The sequence below is a fragment of the Strongylocentrotus purpuratus genome, unplaced genomic scaffold, assembly GCF_000002235.5.
Source record: "Strongylocentrotus purpuratus isolate Spur 01 unplaced genomic scaffold, Spur_5.0 spur5_scaffold_10, whole genome shotgun sequence".
NCBI classification, from domain to species: domain Eukaryota; kingdom Metazoa; phylum Echinodermata; class Echinoidea; order Camarodonta; family Strongylocentrotidae; genus Strongylocentrotus; species Strongylocentrotus purpuratus.
The window spans coordinates 24,946,104-24,963,049 of NW_022145595.1; the positions used below are offsets into that span (position 1 = coordinate 24,946,104).

At 37.7% G+C, this 16,946-nt stretch overlaps 1 protein-coding gene across 4 annotated transcripts in view; it reads left to right on the plus strand.

Moving 5' to 3' along the window:
- The window catches only part of LOC584304 (ras-GEF domain-containing family member 1B), a 39,830-nt gene extending 29,455 nt beyond the window's left edge, over positions 1 to 10,375 (plus strand). For all 4 annotated transcript variants that reach the window (XM_030979862.1, XM_030979864.1, XM_030979863.1 and 1 more), the window contains exons 4-13: positions 1,025 to 1,113; positions 2,293 to 2,434; positions 3,228 to 3,392; positions 4,009 to 4,080; positions 4,537 to 4,738; positions 5,073 to 5,152; positions 5,629 to 5,823; positions 6,266 to 6,389; positions 6,881 to 6,953; positions 7,358 to 10,375. In XM_030979862.1, the coding sequence (XP_030835722.1) occupies positions 1,025 to 1,113; positions 2,293 to 2,434; positions 3,228 to 3,392; positions 4,009 to 4,080; positions 4,537 to 4,738; positions 5,073 to 5,152; positions 5,629 to 5,823; positions 6,266 to 6,389; positions 6,881 to 6,953; positions 7,358 to 7,394 (1,179 nt within the window). In that variant the 3' untranslated portion in view covers positions 7,395 to 10,375. The remainder of the gene's footprint in view (positions 1 to 1,024; positions 1,114 to 2,292; positions 2,435 to 3,227; positions 3,393 to 4,008; positions 4,081 to 4,536; positions 4,739 to 5,072; positions 5,153 to 5,628; positions 5,824 to 6,265; positions 6,390 to 6,880; positions 6,954 to 7,357) is intronic.
- Positions 10,376 to 16,946: the final 6,571 nt, after the last annotated feature.

The following is a 16,946-nucleotide window of genomic DNA, read 5'->3' on the forward strand; positions in this document are numbered from 1 at the left end:
CACTTATGCTCCCCTGTGAACGGTCCTTCTGTAGGAACACAACTCCATTCATCCACCATTGGGATTCCGGCCCATAAATGAAGTGATTTTCAAATCCGGTTAAACCTGTCTATTGGGGCCAACCAAAGGAAACAGAGAAAATGGCCACTGCATGTAGACAAGTGGCCTTTCTAGACAGGTTCTACAATACATATTTCTTTCTTGTGGGAGGCAAAATACATGGCCACAATAGACAGGTTGCCTTTGTAGAGAGGTGCTGGCCAACTAAGACAGGTTTGACCATACATGTGTGCCATGATTATATCTCTTTCAGCGGCCCTCAGTTCAGTTTTGCTCACAAATTTCTTTCTTTGGCATATTCAAATTTGAGATTCAAAAGATACAGGAAATATTCCATTTTGTTCATATAAAATGTTTGTTTTTTTAATATGAATTATATTTAGAGGAGGGGGGGGGGGCGTAAATGTTTGTAGATCTGTTAGTTCCTTATCGGATAAGAAAATATAACCAGGAAATACTGCCTGCATGAAGCCAGAACATTAAAATACTTCAAGCCTATCTCTTCCTTCCGGTACCAGTGGGCTATATTAAGTGTGCAACACGAGTCCTGGTCCAGTGCTTGTGATGTACGTCGTCTTGTTTATACAATCAACACAACGTAATATAATTTATACGTACATGTGTGGGAGGATAGCTAGCGTTTGGTTACGTTGTGGCTTTTTTGTTCCTTTTGTCATTGACGAGCTTATTTGTTTACACTTCTCATAATTGATATTCCATTGTTTGTTTTGGACTGCATGGTTATAACCATGGTGATTTGTGATGGTAGCGTTGTGGTTCCTATATCTATGCCACCCTTCTCACGAAAATAGTCAGTTGGTATCCGAGAATCACACACATCACATCTCTAAATTAGGATAGCAGGTTCAAAAAGATCTAATAAATCTTAAAAATTAAGGAACAGGGCGACAAGCTGATGATTAAGTCAACATTAAAGATTTGAATTAAATTAATTTCCCTTTAGGTGTGCATCAGACAACAAAGGCTAACATCGAAGGACGTCGACAGGGAAGTTGTCCGAAAGTTTGGTCCAAATCTTATGCAATTACTGAGGTAAGTGACAATTTCTTTGAATCTATCATTGTTAGGCTAGTTTGATTTTAACGTCAACTGTCATTCAACCGTCTGGATAGTTGAACTTAAAAGCGAACTTGAAATGAACCTAGGGCAAGTGTATAAGCTATGCATTTGCACTTTGAATAGAACGATAAACTCATGGGAAAAAGTGGAACTCACTGGAGACCGGTATCACTTTTTCATAATGGGTTTAAACTAGGGTATGTGTACAAAGTATACTAGCTTCAGTGTAGAGGGGTTAAGCCAACATTTCACCACTCTTAGTAAGCAAACATGCAGTTTTTCTTTTGGCTATTCAATGCAGATAGTGCTCCTATTAATACGTACCGATGCAAATGGATTCATTATCAAATAGAAAGGATTCTATCTATACCTGTACTTGTACCTGTATTCTATTGTCTCCTCTTCTATTCAATTACTAATTGGAATGTATAGCCGGAGGACGTGAATGGATTTACAACGATTATTCACGGGCAATAAAACTCTTCTGTTATGATCAGATTGATCCCATTCAGAGGCAACTAGGCCTCCAATTACTACCAGCCTTTCATAACTTCCGATAGGAAAGAGCGGCGAGAGAGTGACCTCACTCATTCATTGTACTTCCTGTCTAGCGTGACCTCATGCACCCGGGGCTGGTAACCCTAGGTTAAGAAAATGAATTTATGTTCAAGGGATTGTTAGTTTCATACGGTCATGGCCATGCATGCAGCTCAAAAGTGAAGTTAGTGAGGCCAGTTTGGATGCAATGTACTTTTATCTGCTGTCATTGATGTAGTTGATCATAATAATATTTAGGATGTCATTATAAACTTCCAGTTAATGACACCAGCCGAGAGCCAGAAGGTTGTTAACCAGTGGAGTTATTAGTCATTCTACCTCTCAGCGCACGATCACCGTCCTCTAAATGCAAATTGAGTAGTCGAAAGTGTTAAGTCCTTGGTTGTAGTAGTTGTCCTTTGACAAGTATATATCTCTCTACCCAGCTCATGATAACAGCCATAGGAGCCAGAGTAAGGGTAGTAGTTTCTGAAGCTCTTGGAGATACTGTTCATTTGATGGTATTTATGCCATACTGAAATGGATCATTGTTGAAGAAGTAATTACCGGTATTGAGTTATTATATTTAAAATATTTTCTTTTTTTTCCTTCTAGTGAGTGGACAGAGACTTTCCCATACGACTATAGAGACGAAAGGATGATGAGACATCTCAAAGACATCACACAGAAGTGCATCGCCATCGACCCCACCCTCAGGAAAAGTGCCGGACAACTCATGCAGGGCTTGATTAGAAGGGTGAGTTAGAGGGAGGGGTAGGGGTAAGAAGAAGGGGTAGATGTTATATTAAGATTAGAATCGTGGGGTTTCTAAGATTCTTAGTGCTACACTACTGACTAGCTACTCATCAAACATGAAAGAAGAGAACAAACTCTTTTCTCAAGGAAGTACCAAGGATATTGAAGATAAACGATCAAGCGGGAAATGAAAAATGAAAAATGAAAGAAAACACATTATTAGGTGTGGGAGGATAATGGTTAAGATAATGCTGACGCCTACGAGGAACGATGTTGTGTAGCCTGTAAAAACAGAGGATTGAATTCTGAGAGAAATTAAAAGATATTTTAAGACCGAAAGGGGTTGATGACACGGAAGATATTGTGATCTAGAGAGGAGCGTGGGATGAGGAAGGAAGAAGAGAAAGTGATTGACAACAAGGAAGTATCTCATCCATCTTGAATTGATGAATCCCTCTATCGCTGAAACCTGAAGTACCTGCCTTCATGGGAAAGTGTGTGGGTTAATGAGTGGGAGCCTTTGAGAGGTTAATATAGAGAATGGGAGGAAATATAACAAGTAATAACTGAATGGAAGATCTTAGTGGGTGTGATTTTTTTGATTTTTTTAATAATTTTTATAATTAGGATGCATTTCAATTGCCACAAATGGAATCATACATGTTAGTTTTATGTTTTTTTAGGTATGAGAAATACCGATTGTAAACAAAGTCCAAAGCAATTGTGAAACTGATAATGACAGATTAATAACTGTGAATGATTTAATCTTATTCTCAATATTTGCTTCTTTACAGCTTGCCACGTTAGAGAAGTACGAAGATGTCTTAGCGAGGGTCAACACGGCGGCGTCAGAAAGGATGCACGCCCTCCGAGCGAACCCTGCCTCTTTCCAGATGAACATCATGGACGTTTGTCCGCATCCCCATGTCCTAGCCCAGCAGCTTACACACATAGAACTGGTGAGACCCCCATCAGTATTTATATCATCCTGGGCCCAGTCTCTTTTTCTCTTTTTTTCTACATGTATGTGCACAATATTGGGTCAATGACATGCAGTGACTAGCTCTTCTTTCATAATTGTGTGGTTGTGTCTGCAGGAAACTGGTTAAAAGACATTGGACATGGTAGTCTAATTTAAAAGGATATTTATTATGATGTATTGAAATTGTCATTGATTGATGATGACAAAGTTGGGGGTTTCTATGTTTACATCAAATTAAGAGCAATTTCTTTCTAAACAATGGCCACTTGGTACAGTGAACAATTGGTGTTTATCTCATTGGTAGTTGTGTGGTATCCCACAAAGAATCCTCACCACAACTAACAATTTGTGGTTATAAAATAACTATCATTTGTGTAGTAGTCCCACTTCCTTTTTAAAATTTCTAAACGTAAACAATTGAATCCTTACTGCCCTATTATGGACATGACCCAATTCCTATCTTTATAATTGTTTCTATACTTTGCACTCTTAAAAAATATGCCTCATATGGTATAGAATAGTGACTGATATAGAATGTTTATGCATGATTTTGATTTGATTATATTCATTTTTTATAATTTCTATGATTACAGGAAAGATTGACAAATATTGGGCCAGAGGAGTTTGTGCAATCTTTCATCAAACAAAACGATGGCGACGGTCAGGTATGTTTCTCCCTCTCTTTCTCTTTTTCCATCTCACTGTCTCAATCAATGATCAACATGTTAATAACTTTACTTTCAGTTACTGATCATTCTTTGTACCGGTATACACTTGTTCTCCCTATTACATGATCGACCTATTTATCTACCTCTTTTAACGTGTTAAAGGACACATACAGTGTACTTGTGCACCTATAATAACCTTTCTTTCTTTCTTCATGAATTAAATAACTTTATGTATACTTTCTATTTCATAACTTTAAACCATGTAACATGTATTATATTATTGAATGTTGAATTGTATACCCAATTTCTTGTCAAAATTACTGTTCTGTTGGAAATGAAAAATAAAACTGAATCTGAAACTGAAATCTCTCAAGTAACTTAACTACTAAAGTAAATTTTTACTTCAGAATCTTATTCAAAGTAACATGTAATTTCCTTGTTCTATTCTTGTAGACGGTGAAGTTCCAAGACCTAAAGAGGACCAAGAACCTTGAGGCGTACGTCGAGTGGTTCAACCGACTCAGTTTCCTGGTGGCCACAGAGGTCTGCATGCACATAAAGAAGAAGCATCGAGCTCGCCTTATCGAGTACTTCACCGACGTCGCCCGGGAGTGCTTCAACATCGGCAACTTCAACTCTCTCATGGCCATCATGTGTGAGTGTTTACGCTTGATAATAATAATAATAATAATAATAAATTATAATATATTGGATATTTATATAGTGCACATATCCACCCTGCAAGGTGCTCAAAGCGCTCCAATATTACCCCGGCTCTGCTAGGCTACCGATATCGGTGCTCACAGCATATTTTAAAGAAAAGATGAGAGAAATGAATAAAGTGAAATGAGTATAATTATATTATCCTGTCTGTCAAGAAAAACACTTAATATGATTTGTTGCAATACAATCTTTACTGTGTTGAGTTGAAGCTCACATTTTATTTGTTGTGTGCTAATATTTTACTAAATCTTTTCTTGTCTTTTCAGCTGGTCTTAACATGTGCCCTGTTGCGAGGTTAAAGAAGACATGGAACAAGGTCAACACAGACAAGTTTGACTGCTTAGAGGTAAATATCTATCTCAACTTTGATTCAGTTTCTATTGCATTTACTGGATTTAAAGAAGCCTTCGTGTGATGTTAAATACAAGATAATCAGTCCTGTGAATATATATATATATTAAACCTTTGACTGCTGAATTCCTGTAGTCGATGAGTTAAACAAAATATGCAAAGAGAGAGAGAGAGCAGATACAAAAGTCCATTATGGCAGTCATTTCAAATAATATGTATACAATGGCAATGATTGATTTATACAATGTGTGTTCCTGTGTCACGGCTATGAAGTGAAAATAAGCATGAAATGGACCCTTTTCTTAATTTGACTTAGATTTAAATTCTAAACTTTACATTGAAAAAAAACTTCTAAAAATTAAAGTCTAATGATTTGTCTGATAAAGTTATAAGATGAAGTAGAAATAAGCAATAATAAAAGGATTATGATAATTGAGTAAGACACTTTCGTTTATTTTTTCCTCTCTGTAGCATCAAATGGATCCCACATCCAACTTCTCAACTTACAGACAATCGTTACAAGCCGCCATGCAGAGGGCGATGAGTGCCCAGGAAGGCGCCTGCGATAAGATTGTCATCCCATTCTTCAGCTTACTCGTCAAGGATCTCTACTTCCTCAACGAGGGATGCAGCAATAAGATGGCTAACGGTTACCTCAACTTTCAGGTGAGTAGATGGAGGCTGTGCAAGTTCTATAAATAGATCAGGTGCCTGTTTCACAAAGACTTAGATTAACTAGAGCTGGATGCTCTCACCATGACATGTTCTTTAGAAAGCAAAGATTCCTTGATATTTTGTCTATATGTAACCTTGATGATATAAAATGAATTTAGTAACAACTAACCCTAGACCACCAATTTATATCACGATATATTTTAATGTTCAAATGAAGCTTACCATTGGTGACTAGACATGTGAAGAATAACAACTCAAAAAATGAATTGTTTCATATTATTTCATCATCTTTTGACAGTAACAAAAGTTTTCAACATTTGTGTTTAATGTTTAACATTATACTAACATTACTTTGAAGCATCATCTATAGTCTTGAGCATTTTTTAAATGAATTGTTTCTTATTTTTCTTTTATATTTTTTGTTCATGTACAGAAATTCTGGCAGCTTGCAAAGCAGGTGACAAACTTCATCTCGTGGAAGACCGTAGAGTGCCCTTACCCCAGGGACAGACAAGCCCTTAACTACCTTCTCACTGCACCGGTATTCTCAGAGAACTGTAAGTATACACAAATTATCAATGATTTTCTTCCATTATTTCCCATAAGACTGCAAAATTGTAACTTTTATAATTGGTAAATTTGCCCTCAAATGACACTACATCTGTTATGAATTCACTAAACATTTTTTTTTACAACAAAATGTTAAACTGCTATAGAACTGTAGGTCCCATCATATTTCTCTCGGTTAAATCAGTACTCTATATTGACCACTTATCTTTATGTAATTTATTATGTATTATTGATTTTTATTTTATCACCAAAAAAAAAAAAAATTGTACTTTATTTTGAAATGTATATGTAACATGAGAAATATTTATTTAGCATGACATAGCCCTCAAAAGTATTAGATTGTTTAAAAAATCATCTGTTACAAGCAAGAAGGGCACATATGAGTTAATTAATGCCATTCTGACTCTAAATAGATCGTAATACATACTTAGCTATTATCATTTGATTAACCTTTGTATTACTTTTGTTCCTCTTACAGCTCTCAATCTTGCCTCGTACGAAAGCGAAAGTCCAGAGACTGATTTTGAGAAGTCCCAGTACAAATCTCTCAAGTAAGTTGATTGCAATGGAATGGAATTTGGTACAATTACTTTTAGAAGGGGGATTGTCCATGCTGTTTGTATCAAGAAAATTCATATGAAATTCATGCTTGTAGTTATCATACGTACATGTACCATGTATACCATGTAGCATATGTAGAATTATGATTTTAAAAGAGACTAATGTTAATTTGACATAGTTTGACCAAGAACGTTGATTTTGTGAGAAATTGTAGAGCAAGTACTGTGAGACACCATCACAAGAAGCCTCTTCATCACATGTACACCAAAGCTACTTGTGTTCCCCCAGTCTGGTCAAATGTATACATGTATCAATGCAGAGACTTGAAATAATTTCATGTCAGTCCCTATTCCAATTTTACTGATTGAATTATTCTTTTGTCTCCACCTTGCAGGTTGAAATGTACATCAACGACATCAAAGTCATCATAGGCATGGTTACCATGACAACTGGCTGATGCTATCACACCTTGCGACGAGAGTGAACTCTAGAATTTGAATCATTCATATGAAGAGACAAAGAGAGCTATCGGGAGGTCGGTGTTGTCAGCTTGAACTATTGGTTTATCCGAATGACAATAAGTCGTCCGCATAGACAAGCGACGGATCGTAAAAAGTGCTTGCCAACCATGTTGATGTTGAGGATGAAGGAAACAGGGATTGGAAACATCACCTGTGTGATGAGGTTGATGCATCTAAGATCGTGATGGAGCAAAGGGCGTACTTTTGAAGAGGAAGAAGGACTGATCAAATCAGAATGTCAAGCAAGTCTTGACGAACTATGTGGGACGGAAACCTTATGTAAGATGGCCAATAGTGGAGCAAAGAGCACATCGATGGAAGGTGGGATGTGATCCGAATCTTGATGAAATACTTGAAGACTGGTACCCATTCTCTAGGATGTGAATGGTGCGTCTACATTTAGGATCCACAATGTCAAGTGATGAGAACAAAGAGCTTTTTTTTCAGGAAGTTGAAGAGGCTGATGTGATCCCAATCTTAAGATGACAACCTCCAGGAGAGGAATACTGCCTTTAAATCTCGGACTGGAAAAAAGATTTCCATTACTCTCTGAGAGGACTTTTACAACTCCTTACAAAGCATTACCATTGAATAAATGGATTTTTTTTTTCTTGTTTTATTTAATGACTTGTTCTGCCTTTAGTCCTGTTGTTATGGCAAGCCCTGAATGCCATTGATTACATAATGGTATTTCTACCTCTGTTGTTCGAGGGGTTTGTATTATTTTACGAAATGAACGATCATTTCTGTCATAACCACTATTAAGAAATTGCACATTGTAATGGTGCTTTTATCCGAGATGTCGTCATATAAACCAGATAAAATGATATATCTTGTTAATGGATATTTGAAATCTCTGGTCTGGACTTGACAGGTCAAGTTAGAAAAAAATCACTTATGACAAACAGGAATATTGTAAATTGCTTCTTATTTCTTTGTCAGGCTTATCTGAAAATACAAATAACTTATTTTGCAATTCCTGAATGATATTCTACTTCAAAGATTCCCAGAAAGAAAGAAGTAAACGTAATTGAAAAATTTAAGTATAAAAATGAACCAGTTTATTGTGTTTTTCTTGCCCAAGTTGTAACTTTAGTAGTACTGTGAATAATCGTGAATACATTTCTTTTATTTCAATAATAGAATTGTTGAGGTTGTTGGTATTTTTTTGTTAAAAGATGTGTAGTCTCCTACCTACATCATTTTAGCATACTGTTTTAAAGAGATTTCATGTAGTACATTGCGCATCCGTTCATTTACATCTGAAAGTTGTGGTTTAATATTTCAGTTTAATAGCATTTGCAGGGTTTCTTTTTTGTTATCGATCGTTTAGTAGTCCCTTTTTTTAAAACTCTCATTGTGACCAAATTTTGTCAATGGCATTTCCGTTATTTTTACATCAGAAGGCTGAATATAAATATCCACTTGGTACTACATAGCATCTTTGTATATCTGGTAGTAATTGTTTCATAGTTGAATATGAAATCTGTATTTTTTGTAAAAGCATATTACAAGTGTACTCTAAAGTGCCCTGTTAGATACATGCAGATACTTGTAGAGACGTGTACATTTACTTTTATACAAGTACCACATTGGAGAATGAATATACTGTATTCCTTTCCAATTTTTTAACAAGACACTGTTTTTCTCTCAAAATAGATGTATTTATCTCACATTTTAGGAAAATCTAAAATAGTAAACCAGACCATTAATTCCTAACTTAGTTTAAATTTAGATTAACTTGTCTTTGAAAAGTTTGTTTCAGTTTGTGCCAAAGTAGTTAAGAGTAGAATTGCAGATTGTTTGATTTATATTGTCGTGCTGTCTGCATTTTGATCCCAAAACAGTAGAAAATCTGTACAGTAAATAGATGCTTTTATCACATCACAAAACCATGAAACAGTAGCTAATGCAAGACAAAATAGACTAGTTATTTTGGTATGTGAAGAACAAATCTAGTTTTTTTTTAAAGACTAGTGTATTTATTTAGGTCTAGTGATCATGGCTTACTAATTAGAAGTGAATGGGAGGACCTGATATCTTAAACTATTGGTTGATTGGGCCCAGGCTTGTCTCAATTCAGTTCCATGTAAATGTATGAGTAAAATGATATGATAAACATTGATTAGTTATGTAGGGGGTTAATAATTTTGTAGCATAAGGAAATTGTACTGCCCAATTTTATATGTATATTGACACATTTTATTTAAAAAAGAAATAATGGTACTTCTTTTAGAGTTGGAATTTTTGGATTTTCACAAAACACCTTCACCTAACAAAAGATCCTGGATCAGAAATTAAAAGAAACTAACAAATTTTGTTGCTGCCTGACTTTTATTCAGATTATTTTCTGAACTTAAGGTCTGTATTCCCCTTTGCATAACATTTTTTTCTATCAATGTTCTTTAAATGTAAAGAATTGAGGCAGTCATTTGATTTTTTAAAGAACTGCCATTCAAAATTTTATAGTATTATTCACCTTATATATTTATATTTAAAAAAATGAAATGCTTGATATCCTAAAATCACACCATGATGTTCTAAGAGTATATTTGCCACAAATGAAATCTTTTTAACTTTATACATAATTTCAAAATGCTTTTTGTACAGATGTTGGATGTGTACATAGTATGTATGTACTTAATAAGGTCCAATGTATTCTGTTTTTATGTACAGAATGTATTCTATGGAAAACAAATATACATTGGATGTACACTATGCGAGTACAGGGCATCCAAGCAAAAAAAAAGAGAATACTGTGTTCATGTATAAAGCTGAGAATTTTATGTCAATCAATCTTCTATAAATATGATCATGAATGAATGTCGTAAGTGATATATATGATTGGACATGTAAATAAGAAATAAAAACATTCAAAGAATACTGCAAAAGGAGTTGTAAGATGCTTTCATTCACTGATTGGAAATATTTTTCAATGAAGTAATTTGTTGGTGGTGGTGATGATGGTGGTGGTGATGATGGAGGTGGTGATCATGGTGGTGATCATGATGAAGGTGGTGGTGGTGGTGGTGGTGATGATGAAGGTGGTGGTGGTGGTGGTGGTGATCATGATGGTGGTGGTGGTGGTGGTGATCATGATGGAGGTGGTGGTGGTGGTGATGGATGTGGTGGTGGTGGTGGTGGTGGTGGTGGTGATGATGATGGAGGTGGTGGTGGTGGTGATGGAGGTGGTGGTGGTGGTGGTGGTGATGATGAAGGAGGTGGTGGTGGTGGTGGTGGTGGTGATGGAGGTGGTGGTGGTGGTGGTGGTGATGGAGGTGGTGGTGGTGGTGGTGGTGATGATGATGGAGGTGGTGGTGGTGGTGGTGATGATGATGGAGGTGGTGGTGGTGGTGGTGGTGGTGGTGGTGATGATGAAGGAGGTGGTGGTGGTGGTGGTGGTGGTGGTGATGGAGGTGGTGGTGGTGGTGGTGGTGATGGAGGTGGTGGTGGTGGTGGTGGTGATGATGAAGGAGGTGGTGGTGGTGGTGGTGGTGGTGGTGATGGAGGTGGTGGTGGTGGTGGTGGTGATGGAGGTGGTGGTGGTGGTGGTGGTGATGATGATGGAGGTGGTGGTGGTGGTGGTGATGATGATGGAGGTGGTGGTGGTGGTGATGGAGGTGGTGGTGGTGGTGGTGATGGTGGTGGAGGTGGTGGTGGTGGTGGTGGTGATGATGATGGAGGTGGTGGTGGTGGTGGAGGTGGTGGTGGTGGTGGTGGTGGTGGTGATGATCATGGTGGTGATGGAGGTGGTGGTGGTGGTGGTGGTGGTGGTGGTGATGGTGGTGGTGGTGGTGATGATGATGGAGGTGGTGGTGGTGGTGGTGGTGATGATGATGGAGGTGGTGGTGGTGGTGGTGGTGGTGATGGAGGTGGTGGTGGTGGTGGTGGTGGTGATGGAGGTGGTGGTGGTGGTGGTGGTGATGATGATGGAGGTGGTGGTGGTGGTGGTGGTGGTGGTGATGGTGGTGGTGGTGGTGATGATGATGATGGAGGTGGTGGTGGTGGTGGTGATGATGATGGAGGTGGTGGTGGTGGTGATGGAGGTGGTGGTGGTGGTGGTGATGGTGGTGGAGGTGGTGGTGGTGGTGGTGGTGATGATGATGGAGGTGGTGGTGGTGGTGGAGGTGGTGGTGGTGGTGGTGGTGATGATCATGGTGGTGATGGAGGTGGTGGTGGTGGTGGTGGTGGTGGTGGTGATGGTGGTGGTGGTGGTGATGATGATGGAGGTGGTGGTGGTGGTGGTGGTGATGATGATGGAGGTGGTGGTGGTGGTGGTGGTGGTGATGGAGGTGGTGGTGGTGGTGGTGGTGATGGAGGTGGTGGTGGTGGTGGTGGTGATGATGATGGAGGTGGTGGTGGTGGTGGTGGTGGTGGTGATGGTGGTGGTGGTGGTGATGATGATGATGGAGGTGGTGGTGGTGGTGGTGATGATGATGGAGGTGGTGGTGGTGGTGGTGGTGATGATGATGGAGGTGGTGGTGGTGATGGTGATGATGAAGACGGTGATGATGAAGACGGTTTCTTGTATAGCGCCGGTGTCTGCCTCTGATGGGCATGGCACCTGTCTCACAAATCAACAATTGGATATTATTCTTGAGGAAGATTCTCATTCGGCCTTACAAAATGAATTTGATTTATTTCGGGTGGGAAGAACTGCTTGGCTTTTAAAACAAACGTAATGCGTACAGCGCTAACGTGGAATCTCGTAATAACAAGGACAATCGAACCATGAAAATTACCGTGGTATCTGTTATATCAGCCAAAAAAACAATGATGCAAAGAGCAGAGACCAGAACTTATTACTGTATATCAGAGGCTTTTTATAACTAGTTTCTAATGTAGTGACAATGGATGGGTTTGTTGTGTGATGTGAATCGTGAATATGATAATACAGCAATGAAATGATGAATGATTTTACAGTAAAATGTAATGTTGCAACTCTCCACCACTTCTTTTTATTCTCCCACTCCCCTCTTGTCTCTTGTACATAAATAATTATTCTATATCACTCTTTTTCTCAACCTCCCTCTCAGTGCCCATCCCCCCCCCCCCCCCACCCATTTCAAGGTGGTAACAATACATACTTTGACCCTTGGGCTACTACTTATTTAGGAGTACAGGGCTAATGAGAAGAATGATTCCCGAGTACTGAAATGAATACATTAATAAGCAATATACACACATGCAAGCTAACTTACAGAAATTTGAGCATTCATTTATTTATTTATTCAAAATATACATTTATTCAGGTTTTAGTCGTCCACACAAAAAATCAATGTCAAATAAACTCACTAAATAATACTTTCTATGGCAAGAGAACCTTTAAAAAAATAGTAGCCATCTTTTCAAATTATCAAATTCTTGAACATGCATATCACAGATGTGCAGAATACATAGTTACATACAGACATCAATGAGTCCACTCATTGAAATAATAATGGATAGATAGCAAACGAGGTATACCTCATCGTATCATACAAAATAACCATCTGTTAATGCAAGAAATCTAGGAGTACAGTTCAATGCGCATTTGAATATGAAAAAGCACATCACAAATGTTTGTAAATCAGCATACTATACATGATCTATAATCTCAGACGTATTCACAAATACTTAGAGCCTTAGAGGACATTACGAAAGGCATTGTTCATGCATGTATCACCAATAAGTTGGACTATTGTAATGGTCTACTGTATGGGATCCCCGACTCTCAAATAGTGAGATTGCAACAGGTTAAAAACACCTGTGCAAGGCTGATCTGATCTGTGGTTGTTCCAAATTCACACGACATCAATATGTTTGTAAATTGTGTATTTATGTTGTAGGGCCTCCACGGAAAACATCGTTTAACTGATGGAGCCACTCAACTAAAATAAGACTAATAAATAAATAAATAAATAAAAACAAATCCTGTTATAAATTCCATCTTTTAACTTTATATAATGAGAAATGTTACATATTGCATGTTTGTTTCCTTATTTTATTTGTTTGTTATATACTACCCTATGTATTCATTAGAGAGACAGCATGCAACAATCATTCATCGACTCCGCTTTAGAGTCATTGGACTTATAAATCAGGATCTCCTCAGATTAAAAATTCATCCCACTGGTTTTTGTAATAGTAACCAAGAAATAGAGACAGTAAAACACTTTTTAGTATATTGCCCTAACCACATCATAGTAAGGGCTATGTTTTTAACAGAAATAAACGAATCTCAACCGGAAAAAATTATGGAATACTTAAAAAAAAAAAAAAAGAGTCCAGTATACAAAAAGCTGTTGTACGGTTCGTTCTCAGAACGAAACTGTTTCCTATCAGGAAGTAATACCTCCCTTTTATAGAGAACAATGAACAGTAAACATAATACAATATTATATAATGGCCTATATGCTAAATTATACTCGGTACATTAAAAATATAACATAATGTAATAAGAAATAGCAACAACAATGAAAAATAGTAATAACGATAATAATATGAATAAAATATATAAAAAATGAGTTATGTAACAAATCCCAACATGAATATTCAAAATTTCAAGAGGTTCAATAAAGAAGTGAACATCAGAAGCTGTACTTAACAGAACTACGTATTTTAACAAAATACTCTTTAAAAAATCCTTTATTTTGGACAAGCCCGTCTGATAGTTTACGTATATATTATTGAATATAGAGGCATATGCATGTGTGTAGGTACATTATATGCATATTTATATATGGTGTATATATGTGTCGATGTGTCGATGTGTATATAGATATAACAAATAATCTCCACTGTAAAGTGACACAAACTAAGCTCACAAATATTTTGCTTACATTTTGTCTTATTGTCAAATTTTGAGATTGAATATGAAGTTATGAACCCCTCGGAACACTTAGGTACACAAACGCCCCCTAGCCTATGCCTGAGTTACCTAGGCCTGCCGAAGAGTCAGCGTAATGTAATTCGCTGAGTGGTAAGATGGCATCGTTTAGACAAGGGCAGCTAGGGTAAGCGCTATGTGGAACTGAGTGGGGAGCGTGGTCAATTTGCACAAAACCGCTACAATATTATTTTTCAATATTATCTTAAAAGATCAATAGATAAATATAAAATGAAATTAAAAAATTTTATAATAAAAAAAAATAGAGACAATAATCATGTGACGTAAAGTATTTTTGCGACAATAGTCACAACTGACTTATCGCCAATAACCCAAAACAGAAGAAAAAGATTGTTAATTTTGGGTTCAACGTACTATAAAGCTATTTGCTCTTGTTTTTACCCCTCATTCTCATAACTTTTTTGTCTAATTGCTTTGTATTGTTATTTATTGAAGATGCTCTGTTAATTACGGTATATATTTTATGTTTATAAGAGTGAAAATAAAGGCTGAACTGAACAGCAGTTGAAAGAGAAAATTAAAAGTGAGCCCATGCACTTATAGCAAAACGGCTGCGTTGTAGATGGAAGTAAATAAATAGCATACCGGTAAGCTTTTGTTGTTAAGATTCCTGGAAACTTCTCAGGACACGCATGAATGATTTTAAAAATAAACTTGCGACATGATAAATGAGCATGTGCATGTAGTGATGTGAGAAGCGGCATGCATCATGTTGATAAGCGTTGGGAGAATCAGAATATTCATGATGGATTCCGATTTATCAAATGTCTCTGATGTATTTCAGGCATGGAAGATAAACGGTCAACAGAATCGCTGAATTGTATCATGAAAGCATGGATCAAGATGGCCACCAATGCATTACATCTTCAATATTGTCATCAAACCTTTAATAGCTTCATTGTAGCAACATTTAGATTTGACCTAGGCATTGGTATTCATATTGTTGATTAACTTTTCTTGTATATATTTGTATTCGCTTTCCCGTTAATGTTGTTTTTGTTAATTTCTCAAAATATATGTCATGGTTGGTGCCCCAACCACAAGTTTGTTTTCAAACTTCTAACCCCTTGTTTTTATATTTCCATGAATTATTGTATATGAATTTTTATGGTTGAAATAAATTGAATTGAATTGATTACATTTTCCTTACGTATTGGCAGGAGGTATGACGCTGTGACCACAATGGAAGAGATAAACCAACAGAAGGCCGAAGAAGTCTGGACCGAGATAAGAAATATAGAAAAGCACAAACACAACCTTGATGTTCACAGGGAAAGGAGTCTGACCTTATCGTAAAGAATCGACCGTAACTGGATATGATTCCAGTAATGCCACACACAACCGTTCGTTGTTCCTGGGTAGTAGAATCCTAGCGATAGTTTTAAAAGCTCCGATCAGCTAAGGGTAATACAGTAGAAGGATTATTTTTTACCACACCTTAGGGAAGAGGATACACATACGGTACATACATATAATATAAGGGTCATGAGAACCCAACTGCTCAATGGGGGTAATGTAACCTAAACCCCAGGGGGAAGCCGACGAATTCGGTGAAATACTATGTGAGGATCGATACGTGTTAGGATATATGTATTTCTTTCCCCTTTTTATATTTTCCAGGAATACGTCCGTCCATAGACATGCGTGGCAAGAAGCGCATAAAGCGCAATAATGCGAAAAGCGCGCTAGCCTGTCGGTCGCACCCAGAGCATTAGGGGGGAAGGAAACACGGTGCTCCGCTATATAAAACCACGTTCCCTATAAAAGCATAAGCGAAAAATGAGGGAGCTGACGTCGAGGGACGGGTCTCCAAAAGCCACTCCTTTTATAAGCTCATGAGGGTTGGGCACGTGATTACAGATCTTGCCATCGTTGTACGGAACCAACTCATAAAGGATGGTCTCCACAGTCATAAGCAGCTCGTCGATGAGTTCCTGCAGCTAAAAGGAGAGTGGAGAGAAATGGTAACTGCGTCGGCACTTCAGCAGCGACAATCAAATTCATGGACCAAACCCAAGCTACTCCCCCTGACCAAAGATGTCCAGAAATTCAGCATTTTCCTAAAAAGAGAACGTGCTGCAGCTGCAGCACACTACCAAAACCTGACAAAAGATCAGTACAAGAGACTCGCGCATGTAACCCTGGCAGAGATAGTTCTTTTTAACAGAAGGAGACCAAAAGAGGTACAGAACCCCAACCATCCAGCAATATGAGAACACAAGGAGAGATATACCAGGAGCTTTCTACATCGGAAAGAGTGGCGATAGATCGCCTCAAGGTTGTGATGGTCAGGGGGAAGCGAGGGAGAGGAGTTCCGATCCTGCTAACAGAAGAAATACAAATAAGCGTACAGCAGCTAGTAGACCATAACAACAAAAGGGGCACGAAATATGTCTTCTCGCGAAAAATGCGATGCTCAACAGAGATAACAATCCGATTCATCAATACAATAGCAGACTTCATGAATGCCGATGTAAATGATGAAAACTTTTCCATCTTTGTATTCCAATTAAATATTTTTAATGGAAAAAATGGTTCTGCTCTGCAAAATACAAATGAATTTTGGCAAAGGC